At 40.8% G+C, this 24,616-nt stretch overlaps 1 protein-coding gene across 6 annotated transcripts in view; it reads left to right on the plus strand.

The window, feature by feature from the left end:
- The window catches only part of LOC126248748 (CLIP-associating protein 1-A), a 275,249-nt gene that overhangs the window by 41,006 nt on the left and 209,627 nt on the right, over window positions 1-24,616 (plus strand). For all 6 annotated transcript variants that reach the window (XM_049950080.1, XM_049950084.1, XM_049950085.1 and 3 more), the window contains exon 8: window positions 16,944-16,990. In XM_049950080.1, the coding sequence (XP_049806037.1) occupies window positions 16,944-16,990 (47 nt within the window). The remainder of the gene's footprint in view (window positions 1-16,943; window positions 16,991-24,616) is intronic.

The raw sequence follows: 24,616 nt of genomic DNA on the forward strand, positions 1-24,616 counted from the left end.
AAGAGTTGAAAACAAAAGGAAGACATCAAAGTAGTTCAGGGATGGACTGCTATGTTACTCGTAGGTTCGAACAACGTGCTAGTGTCAAGTAGATGCTTCGGGAATTCAAATGGGAAATCCCCCTGCGGGTCCGGTGGTTAGAATAGGCCCGAGGTATTCCTGCCTGTTGTAAGAGGTGGCTAAAAGGAGTCTCACGTTTCGGTCTTTATGTGATGCTACCCGATAGGGTTTGACCTCCATCTTCTAAATTTTCCCAAAGAGTGAGCCCATTGGAGGATGGGCGCCTTACATGGTGCATCGTGTCCACCTTGCATTGAGATCTTTAGCCCACTTTCTCATCGTCACATTGCAGTCCCCCTGGTTCTCCATCTCTGGGGCGAGGACACCTTCCTGGGTGCATTTTCCACCATGCGCTATGCACTGTCGCTTTCTGCACTGATAATGACCATGGACTTCCTTGCACCTCATATCCAGCACGGTAGCTAGTCCGTTGTGGTGGGGCCGCCATGTACCCTGTTGGTTGTAGCCCCCTGACAACACAGGGATCACTCTGCTGATGCCTGCGCCCTTAAATCCCCACGTATGTCAAAGGGTAGATGCCCATCCCCCTGGGGCATCGGGACACCCGGCAAAGGCCATCCTGCCAGGTGGCTTTTGCTGCAGCTGGGTGGAACCTGTGGGGAGGGCCCCTGGTCAGAGTGGGTGGCATCAGGGCAGATGACACGCGATGAAACATAGTACATCATCTTTTGCTGGTGGTCAAACACCAGCAGTCTCTAAGCGTTCACAGGCTCAATTCAGTGCACAGAAGTACGACCCAAAATCATTCCCCTCCCAGGCCACACCATGGGAGGAACGCCAGGCTAAGGATGGCAGCGAATCTTATTCTACCTGGTACCTAGTATGTATGCGAGCTGATGTGGAATCTTGTGTGTCCATGAACCCTCAGTTCTTTTTAGAGCATTTAGAGGACAAGTTTGGGGAGGTAGAGGGCTTGTCCAAAATGTGGTCTGGGTCAGTCTTGATAACAACAGCCTCCTCTGCCAAGTTACGGGCATTACTCGCTTGTGACAAACTGGGGAATGTTTCTGTTACTGTCATACCCCATAAGAGCTTAAATATGGTCCAGGGATCTTCTTTTATGGTCCTATGAAGAGCTGTGTGCCAACTTACGAGCGACGAGGTGTCCATTTCGTCCTGCGCGTCCACCGGGTCCAAGGGATAATCACGTTACCACTGGTGCCTTCATCTTGGCTTTCGAGAGTGACACATTACCTGAGAAGGTGAAGGTGATGGTCTACCATTGTGATGTCAAGCCATATATCCCTCCCCCGATGCAGTGCTTTAAGTGCTAGACATTTGGCCATAGGTCTTCCCACTGTACTTCCAGCCTCATATGTCAAGATTGTGGTCGTTCATCCCATCCCGATACTCGTTGTGCCTCATCTTTCATCTGTGTCATCTGCGGAGAGCACCATTCCCCTTGCTCGCCGGGCTGTAGGATCCTAGAGAAGGAAAGGAAAATAATGGAATACAAGACCCTGGACTGACTGACCTACACTGGGGCTAAAAGGAAAGTTGAAAGGCTCCATTCCGTGTGCGTAGCAACATTTTACGCCGCTCCTATAACTACTGTTAAAGCCCCATCTGTTGCACCAATTCCAGTCAGCTCTCAGAGCCATAAGACTACATCTGCCCCCTTGATGGTGGGGGGCATTTCCCTCGCGGTTGCTCCCGCACCACCTACTTCGGGAGAAGCACCCCCCCCCCCCCCAACCGTCGGGGACATCAGTCCCCACTTCTGAGCCAGAGAAGCATAAGTCTTCTTCGGCTCCTTTCTCTAGGAGGGGGTCCCTTGGGTCACTACCTTCCCAGGTTCCTGCCAATGGCAAAGTGGACACCTGCTAGTGGCTGAAGCAGCCACAGGTAGCTGGTCATACGGCTTCACGGTCCTCCTCAGTCCCAGAGACTGAATCAGAGAAGCCCTACAAGTTCTGCGTCTGAGGATGAGGTGGAGATTCTGGCATCTGCTGAGGACTTAGATCTCGCCGGACCTTCAGACACAATGGATATAGACTACTCAGGCAAAAAGTCGGTGGCAGCGGGTGACTCTGAGGCATAAACTGCCTCATTGAATGTTCCACGTCTTCCCAGTCTCACGATGACGTCATCCTCCAGTGGAATTGCGGCGAATTTTTCCACCGCCTGGCTGAGCTACGGCAGATGTCAAGCTTTACACCTGCTTTATGCATTGCCCTCCAGGACACCTGGTTCCCAGCAATGTGGACACCTGCCCTCCGTGGCTATAAGGAATATTACAGGAACCGTAGTGACTATAATCGAGTGTCAGATGGAGTTTGCGTATATGTACTAAACTTGGTAGTGAAACGGTGCCCCTTCAAACCCCTCTTGAAGTTGTCACTGTTAGGATAAGTACAATGTGGGGAATAACTGTCTGCAATGTATATCTTCCTCCAGATGGTGCAGTACCCCAGAACACATTGGCTGCACTGATTGCTCAACTCCCTAAACCTTCCTACTTTTGGGAGATTTTAACTCTCATAACCCCTTGTTGGGTGGCCCATGCTTACAATCCCGCCTGGACTATGGGAGTGCGATTTATGGTTCGGCGGCGCCCTCAGCATTGCGGTTGCTCGACCCTTTACACCATTGCGGAGTTTTCCTAGCGACAGGAGCTTTTAGGGCGAGTCTGGTGACCAGCGTACTGGTGGAAACTGGAGTCCCTCCATTGAAGATTCGATTTGCACAACTGCTCGCCAGTTACGTTGCACACATTCATAGCTCTCCTGAACATCCTAGTTACTGTCTTGTTTTTTACCACCACGACGGTTCACCTCCTGCATAGGCGGTCCAGATCAGGGCTAAAGACTGCGATTCGTGTGCGATCGCTTCTGACTGAACTGGAGCCCTTGCCTTTACCACCTCTCCTCGAGGTCCATTCATCTACACCTCAATGGTGTAGCCCTAGGCTGAAGCTTCGCCTGGACCTTTCGTGTGACTGTAAGGACTCCGTTAACCCTGCGCCTCTCCGCTGTCACTTCCTCTCGATTCTTGAAGTGTTCTGGGGCTGTGAAGTGGTCTTCCACCAACGGCTTGATGGCTGATGGTCGTGTTGGCTTCGTCTACATTCACAGTAGCCATATTGAACGGAATTCCTTACCCGATGGCTGTAGTGTATTCGCTGCAGAGCTGGTGGTCCTATCTCGTGCACTTGAGCACATCCGTTCATGCTCTGGTGAGTTGTTTCTCCTCTGTACTGACTCCCTGAGCAGCTTACAACCTATCGACCAGTGCTACCTTCGCCATCGCCATCCTTTGGTAGTTACCATCCAGGAGTCCATCTATACCCTGGAATGGTCCAGTCGTTCCTTTTTGTTTGTCTGGACCCCAGGACTTATCGGCATCCCAGGCAATGAACTTGCAGACAGGCTGGCCACACAGGCTACGCGGAAACCGCTTCTGGAGATGGGCTTGGAACAAGAGGATATTTGGTGAATGGACTGGCCTTCCCCTTCACCACTGAGCTGTGTTGGATGTGTTGGAGAGATGTATTTCAGCACTTCCATGTGCACCAACAACCATTCAGCAATTGTCAGCTGTGCTAGTGGAGGAATGGAACACTCTACTGCAAGAAGTCCTTACAAACTTTGTGGCCAGCATCGGAGCACGCTGCAGAGCATGCATCGCTATCCGTGATGGTCACACATCGTATTAAGAACCATGTCCCACCTTTGGAATGCTCAGGGGTCTGTCACGAGTTGTGGTGAATTCAGTGTAATTATTGTCTTGGAATTAGTGTTATTTCTGCTCATCTCATTTCGTGTTTCTTTCAGCTACATTCTCTACTGTAGCAGTACTTGCTATGTATGGTCCAAGTTTCATGGAGCTATATTACTTGACAGTGACACATCATACAAAAGTTACTTTCACCCTAAAGTTTTCCCCACCGGTGTGCTTTCAATCAATTTGTGCCATTTAAGATATGAAAGTACGTTATAAATGTTGGAATCTATGATGTATTATGCACTATATTACAAAAACCTGAAGTGTATGTAGTATGTTGTATGAAGCCTCTAATAAAAACAGCATGTGAGCATGTAGGGTGTCATGAAAAGTGAGGAAGAAGCCACTTCCAGAAGAAGCAACAAGCAAAACCTCCAATGTAACAGTAGTAGTTTCTCCTGTTTTATTCTCTTGTGTGCAGACTGAGGTACGAATGTGGCTGAATAAGTAAGGTCAATGTGCAAAGCTGCTAATGAACAGGTCACTGCCATCCAGTTGGCAGTGTATGTGGAATCGGCATATCCCATTTTGGCAGCTATGTTTCTCAAAACACAATCAGCAGATCAATCCTGCTAATGCTTCAGTTTTTTCCTTGCATCTGGTATACAGTAAAGGGCAACAAAAGCCTTACTTTTAGATGAGTTATATACTTCAGTTGCTACATTTAATACTTAAGTTATATTCTGTTTGACACTTTATTGCATGTAGACATTATGTAATTCACTCCTTGGTGTAGTCCCCTTATTGTGTAGCATTGCATCAGCACATTGATTTGCAAGTGAAGAGATTTTAGAAGTATTTTCATTGTGGTGGGATCCACTCAAGCACTGCTTTTCCAACTCTTCAGTGAATTGAATGGGATCCATTCAAGCACTGCTTTTTCAACTCTTCATTGAATTGGAAATAATTTCAGTGCCTCTTTCAGTAATATGGCAATATGAAAATCTCTGAAGAAAAAGTGTAGTCAGTAGAGTGGGTATGAAAGACAATCATATTCCATATTTAGTATGATTGGTTTGCTTTTTATTTATATTACACTTATTAATTGATGTAGTTGTTGAATATGCAGTATGTTAGTGATAAAGAAAAATATTAATTTTTATTGAGAGGTTATATTGTTGTATTCTACATAATGATTATTGATTTATTCTAGCCCTTTATGTTGAGCATGCCTTTATCAAAACCTTGTGCTGGTAGTAAATGGAAAGTTCCGCTGTGATTAGGAGAAGGAGTATGTCACGATGATGTCGAAACTGTAGTTAAATTCATCTTCATTTGGGTTAAGAAAAATAAATCACATCTTTGCTCCACATATGATAGTTCATTTGCGTAAAAGGATATAGATTACATTGTGGCAGATTAAGGCTGGGTAAAGAAGAGTTTGTAGCTCAGTCTTATTAAACCAAAACTGATAACAATGCTGCACTGTCCTGCATCCAATGTGGAGTAGCAGTTGGTGTTGCTGAGTGGCGTGCTATGCTGTGGGTTTAGTATTTATGATTTCTAGAAGAGTCTCAGAATTACTTATATGTGTAATGTTATCATGTTCGCAAATATTTTATGTTTGTGTGAGTAGCAGCACTGTCTGTTTAGGAGGTAGCTCTGTTCTGTATGTATGTGGTGTCCATAATAAATGTGATTTCAATGCTAACTGTGTACTTCACTGACAGCCCTGTGTTTGGATTTGAACATGATTGTGGTTACAATGTGACATTGTTTGGTGGAGACACCCGGTATTTCAAAACATCTACATCACTGTCTCTCTAACTAGGCGATGTAAAAGCCATTGCATGCATGGATAGGAATCGGAATACAAGCAGTGCATTGTTCCTAAGATATGTACACTGAATTCCAAAACAGCAGTAAGTCACCTGCACATAAAGCCTCTATCAGTGTCTTCCAGGGACGCTGGTGAGGACTTGACAAAATGGTTGAAAAGATTCGACTGAGTTACCAAATACAACAGGAGGGATGACATGATGTGTTTGCCAGATGTGTACTTTTATGTGGAAGATACAGTCCAGGTGTAGTTCGAGAACAACGAAGAGAAACTTGATAGCTTAGACAAATTCCAGGCTGAACTGAAGAAAACATTTGCAGTCAGTCCGTCTAGCAGAACAACAAATGAACAAAGTTCAGTGTCATGGGAAAATGATATTGCAAAAGACCACCATGACCTCGGCTCACTCCTATTTTAGGTAGTGACAGAAGAGGTACAGCAGTTTATGTGCAGCCTGAACTGTCGGATTGAGTAAGCGAGAGATAGCAGTCGTGAATTTCGATCCCATATGTCACGAGGTAATAAAGAACACTGAGCAAGAGGTGTATCTATCTTTAGCACCAATTTCCACTGCCAATCAAATGTGCCAAGTGATGCAATGAAGCCTGATACATATTCTTAAGACATTGATAGCAGTGGGTATCAGTAATTTCATTTATAAGTAAAAAAGTTCGTACAAAACTGTGTTAACTAAAATTTATTATTTTATACTGAACTGTTGGATGATTTTTGAAGCTTTAGTATTAAAATCTGTAAATCTGTGTTACCAAAATATGTTAAATTATAAACCAGGTAATCGAAACAACATCTTTGACAATGATGTAAATCATTTAAATTTCTTTGCCTCAGATGTCTTCTCTGTACTACTACTTGTTGGCATCTGGTGGGAAGAGTGCTTGTATGATGGAGTGCTGGAAAGATGGTTGTATAAAGTAGCAACATTTGTTGGTGGAAAAAAGTCTCTTGTGGAACCTTTTGAGAAGCTTCTTGTGAACTAGTTTCTACGAATTTTGAATACAGAAGATTTAGTGAAAAAACTGCTTTATTTGACCTCCAACAAACCATCAACTTGACAAACCTGGGAATAGTATATTTTGTTGTACAGCCAAACCTGGAGACCTAAGTTATATCCTGAAAGTAAGACGACGAGGTCAACTTTAAGATTGCCACCTAAATAAAAAAGTTAAGTAAAGTGAACATTCCTCTCAATGACACTTCCTTCAGAATAATCATGAAAAGTCCATTCATGGAACATGACGTTGTATGGATGTTGTGGAAGTGATGTGTTACTGCTGTGAAGAGTGAACTCGGCAAACTCAGGCATATGCTGCAACCATCAAACAACAACCCAGCATCCAGCCAATGCAGGTACAACAAACTCCTGACCAGTGTATTTCCACTGTGGATGCCACAGACTAGTACACTACTGCAGAGAAAAGATGACGAGTGTTCAATGACCATTGTGTCACAAGACGTCAACCATCTCAACAGTCGTATTCACACCAGTCAGCTGCAGATGATTATAGTCAACCTGTGGGATGAAGCCTTTTCACCACACCCTGGATGAGGTTGCTCCTTAACATGTCATAGCCATTCCCCATCACTGTACAGAGATGGCATCTGCTTGTCTTGCCACTGACTTCAGGAAAACTTAAGCAAGGCAACCACTTACAGAGGTGAGGCCACCTCAGAGAAAATGCTCTGTGATTGACCGTTACCAAGATGACAGGAAATCTCATTGGTGTCATTAACGGCCATCCTGGCTGGGTACTAGTCGACTCAGGCTTATTTTTTCATAATGGTGACTGCTTATAATAGACAGCTAAAGATGATTGTATTTCTTAATACATAAGTGACTGTGCTGAGGGCTACAAATGGGAAATACATCCAACTGACAGGAACCTCTGTTGCTATAATAACTGTTAATAATGTAATAATGGAACACAACCCTTTGAGTGTTGTTTTAATAGAATCTACTCATAATGTTACTCTGGATCAGACTTCTTGCAGACATCACAAGCAGCCATTGACTCTGAAAGACATAGAGCTCCAGATTGATGAAGCTACAACAAAGATTTCTTGGGTGGTTGTTCGCCATCGAAGACATTGTTATCTCAACATCATTAATGGATAAATTCCAGTTGTGACTCTATATCCTCAGTTAAACAGTGAAGCTTTTGTTGATTGCAAGCAGCTGCTCAGATTCACAGAAGAAACCTATATTCCAGCGGCAGTCATAAACCTTGCCTGTGGTTAAGAACAATGTTGGTGGATCACTGATTGTCACAAGCAGTGACAACTCATCCCTAAAGGTATGTGCGAAGAAACAGCCAAACCAGTCAACGATATTCAGCTCTGCACCGTTGACAAAGAATCATGCTTTGCTGCTATTAACAAAGTATGCAGTGGAGGACACTGCTGTTGAACTACCAATAGGATCTGGCCTAACAGAGGAACAACGTTGACAAATGTTAGCCATTCTGTGTCAAGTTTGGATGTTTTCTGATCCAGAGTGGAGAAAAGAAATACCATATGGCACATGGCAAAATACTACATTAAGACCAGGGATCAGAAACGAATTAGCCAGTGCTTGTATAGGGTGTCGCCAGCTGAATAATTTCACACCAACACTAGCATTTATGGAATAGGTACAGTTCTAGTGTAAATGCAGTAAGGTGCTGAAAAGATGATGGACTATGCATATGGAGTACTCTCCAAGACCAAAAGGAACTGCTCTACAACTGATAAAGAGTGTTGTGCAGTTGTTTGGACCATCAGCAAGTTCCGGCCATATATATTTTACAAACAATTCATCATTGTGATGAACCAGCATTCTCTATGCTGGCTGACGAGTGTGAAGGATTTATTGGGTCAGCAGGTCTGATGGGCACTATTTCAGGAGTGTAATGTCACAGTGGTATACAAAATCAGATGCATACACGAGTCCACCAGCTGCCTGTCGAGGAATCCTGTGAAGTAACGCAGAAGCACGGATAAATATCAGTCATCACTACTATTAAGTGATGTTGCTGTTGAACAGGGGGAAGATCCAGCTTTGCTAACTGTAGAAACCTCAAAGGTAGAGGACTGTACCAAAGGAGCCACCAATAGAAACCTCAAAGGTAGAGGACTGTACCAAAGGAGACACAAATTAGTAAATGAAGCATTGCATAAGAGGAACTGTGATCCAGTGGAGCAGAAATTGTTACTTCTCATCCCAGTTCATATATGGACAGCTAGCTTGAAGTATTTGCATGACACTCCAACATCCATTCACCAGGGATTCATGAAGACTCTAAACAGAATCAGATACTGATATACTGGCCAGCTCTCTACTGATCCATTAGGCACTATGTGAGCCACTCCATGAATGCCAACATCAGAAGCAAATGCTGCAGTTACCTCCAGGGAATCTGGTATCATTTCTGTCTACAGTAGCGCCATTCAACCAGATTGTAAGCGACCTCTTAGGGAGGTTCCCTAAGTCTTTTAAGGGGAAATGACGAATAATAGTCTTGCACTGACTGGCTCACCATCTATACTGTCACGAAAGCTGTGCTGACTGCCAGAACTTATGGAATTGCAAGGTTCCTTGTAAAAGACATTTTAAAGCACAGATTTGATCTCTGATCATGGGAAAGTTTTCCATTCGAGACTAGTATAAGAAATAATTTCGTGTTGTAACATGAATCACAGTATGAGAACTACCTACCTCTTACAGCCAAATGTCCTCAGGAAATGCTTTAATAAGACATTGGCTAATATGTTCTCAGTGAATAGAGAGCTTGAGATAAGGATACTGCTCATAATGACATTTGCACATAAAACAGCAAGGTAAGACACTACAAGCTTCACACCATTCTTTCTGCTCCATACTTGTGAGGCCTAAGTGACAAGTGATATACTGTTCTCGTTTTAACCAGTGATACTCGGGATGACTTTGTGAAATGCTCCTCTAGAGCTGCCATACAGAGGACTAGTGACAAGATCTAGATCTAGGGTGCTGTTATTGGCTCCAGTGAGAACTTCTGAAACAGCAGATCACCGTTTCTCCAGCAGAGGGAGCAATGCCATGAACTGTGCTGCATCCTGTGTGTAGCAGATGTTAACATTGCCAGCTGGTGTCCTGTGGGTCACTAATTCAGTTCCAATCACTGTCAAATATTTGTTTATCATTTCTAGTAGGTTCTTGAAAATTTTTATGTTTTTAATCTGTGCATATTCTACAATATTTGATGTTCATGTAACTAAGAACATACTCCATGCTGGAGGCAGTTCTGATCTGTCTTTGTGTTGGTGTCTAAATCAATGTGCTTTCAGTGTGAAGTGTTGTACTTCATTGATGATCCTGCTTTCAGATTTGGACTGGACTGTGGTTAATAAGTGGAACATTGTATGAGAGAAACTGCGGGGAGAGGGGTTGCATCTATTGTCTTGTTCTGTGGCCTCACAGAATTGATGACTAACATCACTATTTCCAAGATTAATGGGGGTTGGAGTATATTTGCTATGAACAAAGAAATCAAATAATCTGTTCAGCATCTAGTGACATTGTTAGTGGACCAAATCTGTGCAACATTTATAGTAGCTATGAACAGCATAACTCAAAACATAGTTACCAGGAATATATGAGACAAGAAAAGAGCTGAAATTGGGACTGAGAAAAGCAACATTTAGTGTTTATGGGAATAGCAACACATCCTATTTATGAGAATAGCAACACATCCTATTTATGAGAATAGCAACATATCGTGTTTATGAGAATATCAACATTTCGTGTTTATTAAATGACCGAGAGAAAGTGAAACAGCAGTGCATGAAACATTTTACTGAAAAGTATATCAGTACATTAATTGATACTGCAGTTTATTTGCTCAGAAAAGTGAAGGCATTTAGAAACAATCTTTTCATTGTGAAATACAGTTGTGGAATAAGTACTGATGTGGGCCAACAATTTAAGCACTCATCTAGTTTGGAAGCTTTTTCCTTTTGCCTGTGATGAGTTTCTGGGCAATGGAGGTGTATCTCACTAATGGGGCATAGACCATAGGGAACAATTGCACATGTCTAAATTTGAGGAACATAAGATTTTATTAGAAATTGTTGTCAATAAATGTTACGATTGTTACATGATTATTTTGAGTTCAAAGTGCCCTGCGCATTGTAGATAACTAGAAAATACAAGAAACTAGGGAAAAAAGTTACAATTTAGGTTTTACTTTTTTCAACCCCTAACTTGATTTTTAAGAATTTAATACAATACTTTCTTCAGATAGCAGCATGCTTTTGGACTGTACTGTCACCATGTGTGATGATTTCCTTTGCTACTACATTCTGACTTTTTTATTTGTATGTTCTTGGCATCACTACTGTCTGGATCACTTCCGGTATCTGGTATTTCTGCCACAGAAGTGTTGCAGCTTGTAGACTGAGTGTACCATGCATGAATCACGTTGCGGCAATTACATCCTCCGATGTGTTTCAGCAGGTTTATGCCTTAACTACACAAAATGTCTCCATTATACATAGCGTCAATGAAGCAGCCATCTTCACAACTCCTCTTGTGTGTATTACATTTACACCTCATACTGCCATTTGTTAGCTGTTCTATAGAATGAAAGTCCTACTGTTCCCAACTTTCAAAAATCTTATCTCCAGCTTTCCTGTTTTGGTTCATCCTTTAAAATTTTGATATAAACATCATAGGAATGTGTGATGGATGTGCTTGAAGGAAATGAGACAGTTAATGCAAAATACATACTTGTGCTTTTGTGTTTGTACCTTATATCCCAGTTGTGTGAGAATAGTCCACTGGTAAGAATGACATGCAAGGCACGTAAGGCGGTAATAATACTCATCACTCTTCATCCATTCAGTTGCTTTAGGACAGCTTATGTTGTTTTTGTTGGTTATTGTATTGCTAAAAAATAACAGCAGGTGCCACATAGCTGCCAGAACTTTATAATATACTGAGATTATCAGAACACAGTTTAAGATAATGTGATTTAGAATGATACATGTGATATAGAATGTGTGTTGGTTTGTAAAGAAAATATTTCCATTGATTCTTGGTACTTGCTATTAACAAAACAGTTATTTCCACTTCACTACCAAATTTCAATTTGAACTGATCAGTGTTGTTTTGGGTTTTGTTTATTAATTAGTTTTAGTTGTGTATATGTAGTGATACAACATGGATTGGTTTACGTATGCAGAGCTGGCTTTTCAAGTCTCGTGGGAGTCTTAATCATGTAAGACAGTGACTTGCTGTACAACATGTTTTGTGAACAGAATGAACCCCGAGTCAAAGGAAACATTTTGTATTTTACCAACACAATATACATTCTATTTTAAATGTGTTTGCACTGGTGTGCAGGCATTCTGCACGCAGTGGTTTCACTAAGGATTTTAGGATGACAGGCATAGCTCATTACTATCTAACAAGGTTCCGTATATAAAAACACTCAGCAGACAACCATGGTAGAGTTTAGACTAACCCTGTGTATCACCTCATTACATATTGAATGACAAGGTTAAACATGTTACATTCTCCATATAAATCTATTCTTCTGCTGTTCCTCTTGGGATCACTGCTCCTCCTCTCAATCATACCACATCTGTGAGATGTGAATATTGATAGATGTGTTATTTGACTCTATATACCGTCTCAGACTAGGTCCCAGAAGTGAGCCACAAAAAATAACTACTACATAATCGGCTCACTGTGTTTGAAGACTGTTGTGTTATAAATGAATGAAGGGACTCCAATGTTGTCTGTGCATTAATGTGAGGGTAAGACTGAGAAAGTGAGGCACATTCTTAAATCACATAGTGACCACAATATTCCTCTTTGTCAAGGTTGTTTAGAAACATTGTATAGATTCTCCCTGCTAAATCAAAGAACAAAAAATGCCTTTGTTTGATTTCTTCAACATTTCAGAAGAGAAATAAATTGGGTAAGGCCAAACATAATTCTCAGTTTTGCAAGAAGTGCTTGTGTTTTAGCACCCTGTTGACATTCAAGTTGCTGCTGTTGTGGGAAAGGGTACCTTTCTGTTGCATCGTTTGCAACCTATTTTGGAATTTACACCCTTAAAGCTTATGACTGTATTCTGATGTGTAAGAACCCTTGCATCTCTGCTACATTCTGATGAAAGTGGCAGTGATAATGTGCCACACAGTGTAAACAGTGCACACGATTGTTCATTATCTACATTGCTCTCTTTATTTTTGTTAACTAGCATCTTTGAGGGTAATTAAATTTATAATTGGAAACCGAAGCCCTTACACTGTTCCTAATAGTTGCTTAATGTTGAAAGTTGCAGCAGTAGATGATAGACACAGCTATAATGTGTATCACGGAAGTGTGTAAATGACCAAGAATCTAAAAATTCTCATAAGTTTCAGATTGCATCCTTCAACAAAGTCTTCACATACAAACCTTCACACGTAGCCTGTCGTGTAATGTAGTGGTCTGTCCACAGGCAACATAATAACATTTTGGTCTGGAATGAAGAAAAATATATATGACAATGAAAATCTCTAGTAGAATGTGAATAATTTAAGGAGCAAAAGTAACAGCTCACTGACTGTAGAGGCAGTGAGTCGTCAAAAGGCATTTAAACAGGACTGAGCAGTTGGCTCTCTCTCTCTCTCTCTCTCTCTCTCTCTCTCTCTCTCTCTCTCTCTCTATGAAAATGTACCTGAAAGTTGCTGAGGCAAGAAATACAAATGTGTTAATAGTTGTACCAACAGCTGGTACATTTGAATTGTCACAGTTATACACTTTGCGTTAAACACCTTTGAGGTATACAACTGAATGTTTTCTGTTCAGGATTATAATCTGCCTTACCAGCAGATATGGCTCAGGTGCCTAAGATGTTGTAGAAATCAACGTTTTACCTATGTCCTCAAGGGACATTACAGCTTTCCTATCTTAGCACATTTAAAGTTTCCCTCTAAAGCCATCATAAGATTAAATGTCTTCAAGTAGGTATGGCTATGTGAATAAAGAGAATCAGGTGCATTGCAGAGTGCCACCAAGGAACACCATTAAGCTTTGCAGATATTTCTTTGGATTATGTAATTACCTATCATAATAATATTTTGTGGGAGGAGAGTATATCGGAGGCTTTCCTGCACTGGCACTGTATGAGTGTTTTGTCTTTGAGAGAAAAAGTAGATGATTTCCATAGGTTAGTCACCACCACCACCACCCCCCCATATAAAGTTGGAGGTGTACATTTTACTCAGAACAACAGTTTACTCAGTGAAATAATTATTTGATTATATATTTTGCCATCACACCATATCATATTCTTGTAGGTGAGGAGTGCTTTGGAATAAGCCTTGTTTGATCGTGATTTTCCAACATTCTACCATACTGCTATCGCTTGTCAGTTTACCTGACTGGCGATACGACTAGGTATTATTATTTATAATTTTCTTCAGAAGAGACTTTACATCAGTTTCAGTTTCCTTATTCTCACATATTAATGTGATGATGAAAACAGCTGACCCCTTCACTTTTGATGTTTTGCTAGTTTTTTTGGTCCCGGGTTTAGTGAGAGACCTTACGTGCTTGCAAGGACTACGAAGACTGAGGTGTGGTTCATGAGTGACTGAGTGACAGGTTGGGAATAGATTAGACAGAACATGAATATACTGCTATAATCTAAAGATGACACATGTATGTCATTAGGTTGATAGGTCCAATATTCGCGATTGAATATGAATTCATTCACTTTCCGGAGAAGTTCTGTTTGTATCTTAGCCAAGATGGTGTGAGCCATTCAGCCATTAACCATGCAATAGCAATTCTTCATGACACAAAATGCTAGCTGCATTCTGTCGGCTCTATGTGTAGTATTGAATCTGTATTCTGCCCTTTAGAGTGTTTATGCATGAATATTCAAGAACAAACAATGGAAAATCCAGGATGGAATGTAATAATATTATGAAAAGGAAAGTTGTTACATGAGTAGAAACTTTCATTTTCATAATATTGTAATATTCTAGAACAGTGAGATCTCTTGCAATTTGACCAAAGCAGTTTTGGATTTATATGCAGGTAACTCACAATCTGAGTAACTGGTTATCGAGGAGACTGACAGCATTTACCAATTTACTGACAAGCGGTAAATCATCAATGAAAGATGTCTTTCTTAAACTTATTTGGCTTATTTGTGTTATGTTATACACACATCAAAAAAAGTTTTGCATCACGCCAGTTCCCAGAACTCCTGAAGATAGACATTGACTGTGGATATTGTATCACAGACAAAGTCGCTTCGACTGTTCAGAGATATCACTAAACCCGTCCAAAGATGTAAACAACCTTGCATGAGCAGTGCCTATTAGACGGAGGGGGTCAGACAGTCGATCAGTTCCAGTCAGTCCACCAGGAAGGAGGTGCACGACTCATGTTGTCTGCAGTTCAACCATGCCTAGACGGTCAATACTGCAGTTTGATCGTGTCCACATCGTTACTTTGTGCCAGGAAGGGCTCTCAACAAGGGAAGTGTTCAGGCATCTCGGAGTGAATAAAAGCGGTGTTTTTTGGACGTGGAGGAGATACAGAGAGACAGAAACTGTCTATGACATGCCTCACTCAGGCCGCCCAAGGGCTACTACTGCAGTGTATGACCGCTATCTACAGATGATGGTTCAGAGGAACCCTGACAGCAATGCCACCATGTTGAATAATGCATTCTTGCAGCCACAGTACGTTGTGTTATGACTGAAACTGTACGCAATAGGCTGCATGATGCGCAACTTCACTCATGACGTCCATTGTGAGGTCCATCTTTGCAACCATGACACTATGCAGCACAGTACAGATGGGCCCAACAACATGGCGAATGGACCGCTCAGGATTGGCATCACATTCTCTTCACCGATGAGTATCCCATATGCCTTCAACCAGACAGTCATCAGAGACGTGTTTGGAGGCAACCCGGTCAGGCTGAACGCCTTAGGCACAGTGTCCAGCGAGTGCAGCAAGATGGAGGTTCCCTGCTTTTTCGGGATGGCATTATGTGGGGCTGACATACGCTGCTGGTGGTCATTGAAGGCGCCATAATAGTTGTACGATATGTATGTGCCATCCTTCAACCGACAGTGCAACTGTATCGGCAGCATATTGGCGAGGCATTCGTCTTCATGGACGATAATTTGCGCCCACATTATGCACATCTTGTGAATGACTTCCTTCAGGATAACGACATCGCTTGACTAGAGTGGCCGGCATGTTCTCCAGACATGAATCCTATCAAACATGCCTGTGATAGATTGAAAAGGGCTTTTTATGGACAACATGACCAAACAACAACTCTGAGGGATCTATGCTGAATCGCTGTTGAGGAGTGGGACAATCTGGACGAACAGTGCCTTGATGAACTAGTGGATAGTATACCATGATGAATACAGACATGCATCAATGCAAAAGGATTTGATGCTGGGTATTACAGGTGCCAGTGTGTACAGCAATCTGGACCATCTCCTCTGAAGGTCTTCCTGTATGGTGGTACAACATGCAACGTGTGGTTCTCATGAGCACTAAAAATGGCGGAAATGATGTTTCTGTTGATCTCTATTCCAGTTTTCTGTACAGGTTCTGGAACTCTCAGAACCGAGCCCATTAAAAACTTTTTTTGATGTGTGTATATGAGCACTGATCATATTGAAAAGAAGCTTACTATGTCCAGTGCAGAACATGATATAATCCTGGGGACTCTGGGGTGTATTGAATTACTAGTGGTGGAATTTCTCCATTGATTCCATTAGTGTTGTGAGTGACCATTCATCAGTTGTTCCCTGGAAATAAAATGGTCCAGAGTATTATGAGGAGTCTCCATTCACAAAAGGACAAGCAAATGATTTCATTGAGATGCCTATTGGGCCATGTGTGAATGTTGAAATGTTTTATGGACACAGTATGGCATCTGTGTTAAATATGATTAGCTCATTGTTGATCTGGAAAAAAAATATTTCCAATAGGAGGATGTGACTCTTTGTGGAAGATAAAGTAGCATCAGATGAAATTCACAGTGTGCTTATATTGTACGTACTGCTGCAAAGAAGATGCTCTGACCTGCTGACGTTAGGTTTTCTGTTCTAGGTGGGGGATTCTTATTGGTGCTTGTTTGCAACTGAACGTGTTATGCTGCTGTTTAGAGGATTGTGTTTTACAATATTTGCTGTTGTAGATTCAGCTACAGGCTGAATGAGGACTTGACTGTATCTTAGATCCTTAGCACGTGCTTGTGATAAGAAACAATGCTATTAACAATAAAGAAATTGGGGGATAGTCTGCTGACAATTTTGCAACTGTTAGACTGATGATAAATTCATTTTTCAGATTCTGCAAGGTCCTTTGATGAACCTGATGGAGATGCTGGTGCTATCGTAAGTATAACAAATTTTTTACAAAAAGTTTCACTACCAGCTTCCAACATTTAGTAATCTAATAATGTTAACAAGGTATTTTTCCTCTCTCCTGAAATGTTCCGAATCATGTGCTTTTTGTCAGTGATTTACACTGAAGTTGCTCAGTGAAGGATTGAGTGGATGTAACCTGATATTTCTATCTGCCTGCTGATAACTTTATTTGTCCATGTTTTTAAAGTCTGTGTTCATTTGTATGCAAAACTATTCGATTGCCGGTTTAAGTGCAAATCCCGTGGGAAAAATTATTTCATTCTAAATTTTCACTACTTGGGTACCCTGCGCCCCAACTTGTGCTGGATAACTAGTTCACTTATAAATTCCACAGCTGTTAAAGAAAAGTGTTGCTTTAGAAAAATGGAACCAGTAAAAAATCATTTAATATACAGATTGTTAATGACAAGACATTTATTTTCATTACTACTTCACAAATTTTTACCAAGAGAACTGGTTGTTATTGAACCTGTTGTAGCAACAAGAAGTTTTTCATAGAGTATCATGGGATTTTAAAATATTTATGTTCCCTTGTTGTCCTGTGACTTCCAAGTTGCTATGATGTGATTCCATAGGTCATGTGTGGAGACTGATTCTGTCATATGGGGGACATCTATCAAGTGAACGTCATCAATAAGGAAGGAGCAGCATCTGCTGATCAAAAAGTCTGTCTTAGACAGTTGGAGTGACATGATATCAGTCATTATTCTGCTGGAACATAATACCAAAGCAATCTAGGAGGAGAGACACTACCATTGTCAGTACAGAGGCTCTGTAATGATGAAATGGAATAGAATGCAGCATTGTAAATGGACAACAAACTGCGTAACTGGGCATTGGGTGCTGAACGCACGTCTATGGGAGTTGCCAACCACAAAGCTTTGAATAAATATGTGTATTTTATGGTTTAACAATTTGAATTAGAACTTTACTATCTAGGACAAAGGAAGCTGGAAAAAAGAGGTGGCAAACAGACCAGTCTCTTTGCAGAAAAGGACACCAAACAGTGCCTGTAACTGTATCAGTTGTTCTGACACACTTCAGTGTTCTCAGGTGGTTTGTGCTACCTATGTGGCATACTTGCCTACACTGCCTTTAATTGTAGTATTGTGTTTTATTGTGCCATTCTCAGTGTGCACAGTCTTCAGTGATCATTAATTTAAAAATTTACACAACTCTTCTGACCAATAATCCTTTCCTTTGGTAACACTGATTAATCTGTCAGCACAATTGTTTCTTCTTCACACTACCTCAGTGGTTGGTAATATACTGAGGTGACAAAAGTCATGGGATATCTCCTAATATCATGGCAGACCTGCTTTTGCCTGGTGTAGTGCAGAAACTTGACATGACATGGACTCAACAAAGCATTGGAAGCCCCTGCAGAAATATTGAGCCACGCTGCCCCCCATAGCTGTCCATAATTGCGAAAATGTTGCCAGTATAGAATTTTGTGTACCAACCTTTTGATTATGGCCTGTAAATATTTGATGGAATTCATGATGGGCAATCTGTGTGGCCAAATTATTCGTTTGAGTTGTCCAGAATGTTCTTCAAATCAGTTGCGAACAATAGTGGCCCAGTGACATTGTGCATTGCTGTTTCGGAACAAGAAATCCATGAATGGCTGCAAATAGTCTCCAAGTAGCTGAACATAGCATTTCCAGTGAATGATTGGTTCAGTAGGACCAGAGGGCCCAGTCTGTTCCCTGTAAACACAGCCCACACTGTTATGGAGCCACCACTAGCTTGCACAGTGCCTTGTTGACAACATGGGTCCATGGCTTCACAGACTCTGCACCACACTCAGACACTACCATCAACTCTTACCAACTGAAATTGGGACTCATCTGACCAGGCCATAGTTTTCAAGTCGTCTAGGGTCCAACTGATAGGTCACAAGCCCAGGAAAAGTGCTGCAGCTTGATGTGCTGCTAGCAAAGGCACACATGTCAGTCATCTGCTGCCATAGCCCATTAATGCCACATCTTGCCACACTGTCCTAACAGATATGTTCATCATACATCCCACTTTGATTTCCATGGTTATTTCACACAGTGTTGCTTGTTTGTTAGCGCTGACAACTGTATGCAGACGCAGCTGCTCTCGGTCATTAAGTGAATGCTGGCAACCACTACATTGTCTATGGTGAGAGGTAATGCCTGAAATTTGATATTCTCGTTACACTCTTGACATTGTAGGTCTTGGAATATTGAACTCCCTAACCATTTCTGAGACTGAACGCCTCATGCATCAAGCTTCAACTACCATTACGTGTTCCATGTCTGTTAATTCCCTTCGTGTGGCCATAATCACATCCGAAACCTTTTCACATGAATCACCTGTATACAAATGACAGCCCCGCCAGTGCACTGCCCTTTTACATGTTGTATATGCAATGCTACCACCGTCTGTGTGTGTGTGCTTATAACTGTCCCAGGACTTTTGTCACCTCAGTGTATACTGCATGCATGTGATGAAGTATGGTGTGTGTGAAGAAAAACTCTTTCATGAAAAATTCACTTTTGTTTCTTGTAGTTTCCCCAGTGAGTCACTGCACCTGAGCTACATATGGTATAGATGTAGCCACAAATCACATGAATTATGTCCAGTGCTTGCTAACATGTATGTATTTTTCTTCATACTTTCTTTGTATTACACTAGTGTCCAAAAATTAAATATATTTCGGGAAAAGAAGACAATGAACAGAGAATGTTGTAGCAACTACTGTAAATGACTGAATGGGCCTGACAAATAACAGTTGTATTACCTATGTAGTAACAGAGTACTGGAAATTCTGAATAGCTACACAATTCAGGGATAATAAGAAACAGTGCATTAGATTCGTATTATCTCAGTTGCACTTGCTATTCATTGTGAGAAGAGTATAATCTTTTGCGTCAAGTAATGTAATGTCACAAAGACACCATTTGGACTCTTGTTTTTCAGGGCAGAATCTTTGAACAGCTTGAAGTGGGTTAGACATGGACCACACTCTCAGTAACATTGAATTAGCCACAAAATATTGTTTCAGTGCTTCACTTTCGGAAAAGGTGTCTCATAAATTCTGTGGTGACTTTGTTCATTCAGAGGCACAGAAATGATTTCCAGAAGGGGATTATACCTTCCAAAAAGATACCACTTACACTGCTGGATATGTTCAAATTAGCCAGAGTAGCTTGGGGGTAAAATAACACGTTTTCCCTCCCCACAATTGCAAGATATGGCTGTACTCGAACTAGTTAGGGACCCAATAGCACCTCCTCTGGCAAGTCACAATGATTTGTATAAAATCCCATCGGCCACCAATTTTAGATTTATTTGAATGAATCTCAAATAGGATCCATCCTTTCCTTGGATGTTGAAGATGGCACTATGCTGTATTATAGGTTGTTGTTAATTTTTTCTCAAGTCAGGGCTCTTTATTGAAATTCCTATCTATAGATAGGATAGTAGTGGCATACAAAATGTGTTGGGGTCAAGGGGGGGAGGAACCAGTGAACTGTGGATTACACAAAGCTCTTTTTAAATCACTGTGCTGCAGGATATGTGTAGCACATACATTACGTGGACATCTACATCATCATTTTTACACATATTGCACAAATATCATATTTTATTTTCTTATTCTTTCAGCAGATGGTCCATGGGGAAAACAAACCATTGGGTATAAGAAAACTGGCAATAAGTTGGGCCTGTTGATGCACACAGTTTATTAGAAGTGTGACCATGTATCACCATTGTATGGATAAACTCAAGGCTAATTTTTGTGAATTTTTATGATGTTGTATAATGGTTGACATGTGAATAGATGGGTGAGTGAAACATTGCAAATCCAAAGGTTAGGAATTCAATCCCTGGTTGGTTTTCATACTATTACAGTAATTTAGTGTTACATTTCACCTTTATCAATGCATTATGTATGTGCAAAACACTAAGTTGCACTCTGGTTTGGAGTCCACTTAAACTGCATGTCTCTTTATAACTCGTTGGGTAAGTCACTTCACTGGTTGGAAGAAGGCAACGAACTCCAATAGGACTATTCATAATTAAACACTGTGATGAGGAAACTAACTGTCAAATAGAGAACAGCTTCAGCCTTCATTTTGGTTGATGATATGTAGGGAATTTAATTGTAATTTGAGTGCTAGTAACAGTTATTGCAGTAGAGTTCCTGTAGCGAATTCCCACTTACTGTTGGTAGTTCTATTTTATGAGGTGAAAAGTAATGATGATGCCTTTTTGAGAGTTGCATAGCATATTTATCAGCTCTCTGGAAAGGGGAAGCCGGCCGTGGTGGTCGTGCGGTTCTAGGCACTTCAGTCCGGAACCGCGTGACTGCTACGGTCGCAGGTTCGAATCCTGCCTCGGGAATGGATGTGTGTGATGTCCATAGGTTTAAGTAGTTCTAAGTTCTAGGGGACTGATGACCTCAGATGTTGAGTCCCATAGTGCTCAGAGCCATTTGAACCTTTTTTTGGAAAAGGGGAAAAATTGATTACAGGCCCATATTACAGTTCTTTATTAGATAAATTTTCTAAGAGATTGAGCAAAGTATGTGGTGCAGAAAATGATACTCTTCCACAAGATGAATGCCTGAATAGTTTAAAATTTTTGAGCACTATGATAAGATAGTATGGTGTTGGATAAAATGTAATAAGTTAGAAGGAAACTTTTTCCAAAGTAGAACGGATTTTAATGAGGAGAAAAGTCATTGAAAAGTCTTCGAATGTCTCAATAATTCCTCATAAATAACACAACCATTGAACAACAACTTTACTAGACCAAATGATGGTCACAGAGTTGTTGTGCATTGTCTTATCATGCAGTTTTGACAAGCAGATATGACAGTTTTTCTGAGATCTTTAGGAACATAGTAAACATAACTTATTACCAGAAGTGTACGGTAGTACAAACCATCTGATGTTAGGAGAATGCGAAATATTTAAAATAATATTACAGGATCGTAGAGAGTATAATTTCTATAACATGGTTCAGAATATGAGTACTTAAAGAGCCGACTTCCTTGAATGCATAACAGATAAGGGGTGTAAAGGGTAGATTTAGCAATGTGTATAGAAAATCCACACTCTCCAACCCCTGCTCCACAATTTGAACTATAATGACCCATCACAAAGAAATGACCTGCTGTGCACTCTCATCCAGGGTACTTGCTTACAGTTATATAAGGAGAGTCTTAAGTGAAGTTTTGAGGGTAGGGTGACAAGCTACTGGCAGAAGTAAGGGTGTGAGGGCAGGTTGTGAGTTGTGCTCAACTGGTAGAGCAGTTGCCTGTGAAAGGCGAAGGTCCCAGTTTCAAGTTCCGGTCAAGCACAGTGAGGAAGTTTCAAATCAGCACACACACTACTGCAGAGTGAAAATTAATTCTGGAAAGAGCCTTGTCAAAACACTACAACACTTTCAAGTAATGTTCTAATGTAATGGTTATTTAGATCAACAAATCGAGTGAATGTTGCAGCCAAAATTAACTGAACCTATGAAAAAAGACTGAGAAATATGAAGAAAAAGAATGAATCTGTTATCCACTTGATGCTGTCAGGTTCTGTTGTCTTCTCTGGAAACACTTCATGCATTGTATTCAGTCCCAACCAATGAACATAAAATGACTGCTTAGTAATGTTAATATAATTGAAGCCTCTGAAAACTGGGTGTATGCATCATTCCACACTGATGTGGGATGCAGTATCTGAAACAATCGAAAGAGTTAAGGTGGTTTGCAAGAAAATCATTGACATACTTGACTGAAACTGGGAAGTAATGAAGGTGTCACTAAATGCTGCTAGTGTATCATAATGAAACAAAATAAGGCAGGACAAACGTCGTGAAGCAAGCTTGAAGTTTACAGGAGAGTGGAAGTAAGGAGTCTACTGATACAAGGGTATAGAAAAACACAAACACAAATGGGATTTCAGTGCAAGCAAGGCTTGGGGTTTAGCACTCATTCATCAGAGCCAGAGGACATGTAGGACATATACATTTCATGCAGTAGTGGGAGGTAATATGATAAAAAAAAAATGGGTGTAAAAGAGTGTAGACAGACATTGAGGAGTCAAATTCTGCTATAAGTGTGGGGGTTGGGGGGTGGTCACTATCAAAAACTCAGTCTATAAGATCAAATAGTGAGCACACACAAAAGTACTGATTTGTAACACTTGAAGATAAAGACTTGTCCAGAAATACTGTGTAGAAAAATGGATTTTTAACTCATGTAATAACCCAAAACATGTTATTAAAATAATAATAATAATAATAATAATAATAATAATAATAATAATAATAATCCCCGTGGAGGCCCGGGAAAAGAATAGGCCTCCGGTATGTTCTGCCAGTCGTAAAAGGCGACGAAAAGAACAAACCACTAATAGGGCTAACCCCCCTTTTAGTGTGATTAGTTGGTTCAGGACAGAACTAAAGAAGCCTCGGACAAGCGCCGTCATGGTCGGGGACGACGCTTGAACCCTATGCCCGCCCACAATGGTAACGACACTGCTAGCCAACTGGAAAATGATTTAAATCCAAATAGAGGTGTTTTGCAGGATATGCTTCCTGCAACCACCCTAGAAGGAAAACAAAGACAGAGGATGAGATGGTCAGATGAAGTTAATCGACACCTCATGTTCTGTTATTACCAAGCAACAAACCTAGGAACCAACACAACTGGATACAGATCACAAGTATACACAACATTTATTACCAGATACCCAGAATTAAAATTTTTAACAGAACAACGACTAGCTGATCAGATCCGTGTAATAATCAAAAATAACAGGATACCCCAGTCAGAATTAGAAAACATCAAACAAGAAGTACAACAAATACTGGAACAAAATAATGTGCAATCAGAAGAAGAAGAAAATACAGTAATGGACTCAAACATCCCAGAGCAAACAAACAAAGAACAACACGCACCAATTAAACAATCAGAGGAAAACGAAATCTTAAGACAGCCACCAGAACAAGCACAAATAGAACACGAAGTGACACAGATGCTAGATATAGAAGAAAAATTTCAGCTAACATATATAGAATACAAAGACACAAATACAGACATTAGACCATTCTTGCATAGACCACCAAATAACCCACAAGTCGAAACAACAATAAAAACTATCAACACAATCATACACAACAAAATAAATGAAAACACAACTATGGAAGAGTTACAACTACTGGTTTATATAGGAGCACTCACTACACTAAATATACACACTAGACAGAGATCAGAACCAACCAACATACAGAAGAAAACCACAAAACCAGCATGGCAACACAGGCTACAGATCAGAATAGAAAAACTGAGAAAAGACATCGGACAGCTAACACAATTTATAAGAAATGAAATCTCGGAAAAAAAACGAAAAAGGTTAGGTAAAATCTCACAACAAGAAGCGACAGAGCAATTAGACGAAAAGAAGCAGAAATTACAAGCATTAGCCAAACGACTCAGAAGATACAAAAAAAGTGAAAATAGAAGGAAACAAAACCAAACATTCAACACAAACCAAAAGAAATTTTACCAGACAATAGATAACACACACATTAAAATAAACAATCCACCAAACATAACAGACA

This window comes from Schistocerca nitens, chromosome 3, assembly GCF_023898315.1.
Source record: "Schistocerca nitens isolate TAMUIC-IGC-003100 chromosome 3, iqSchNite1.1, whole genome shotgun sequence".
In the NCBI taxonomy this organism is placed as follows: Eukaryota; Metazoa; Arthropoda; class Insecta; order Orthoptera; family Acrididae; genus Schistocerca; species Schistocerca nitens.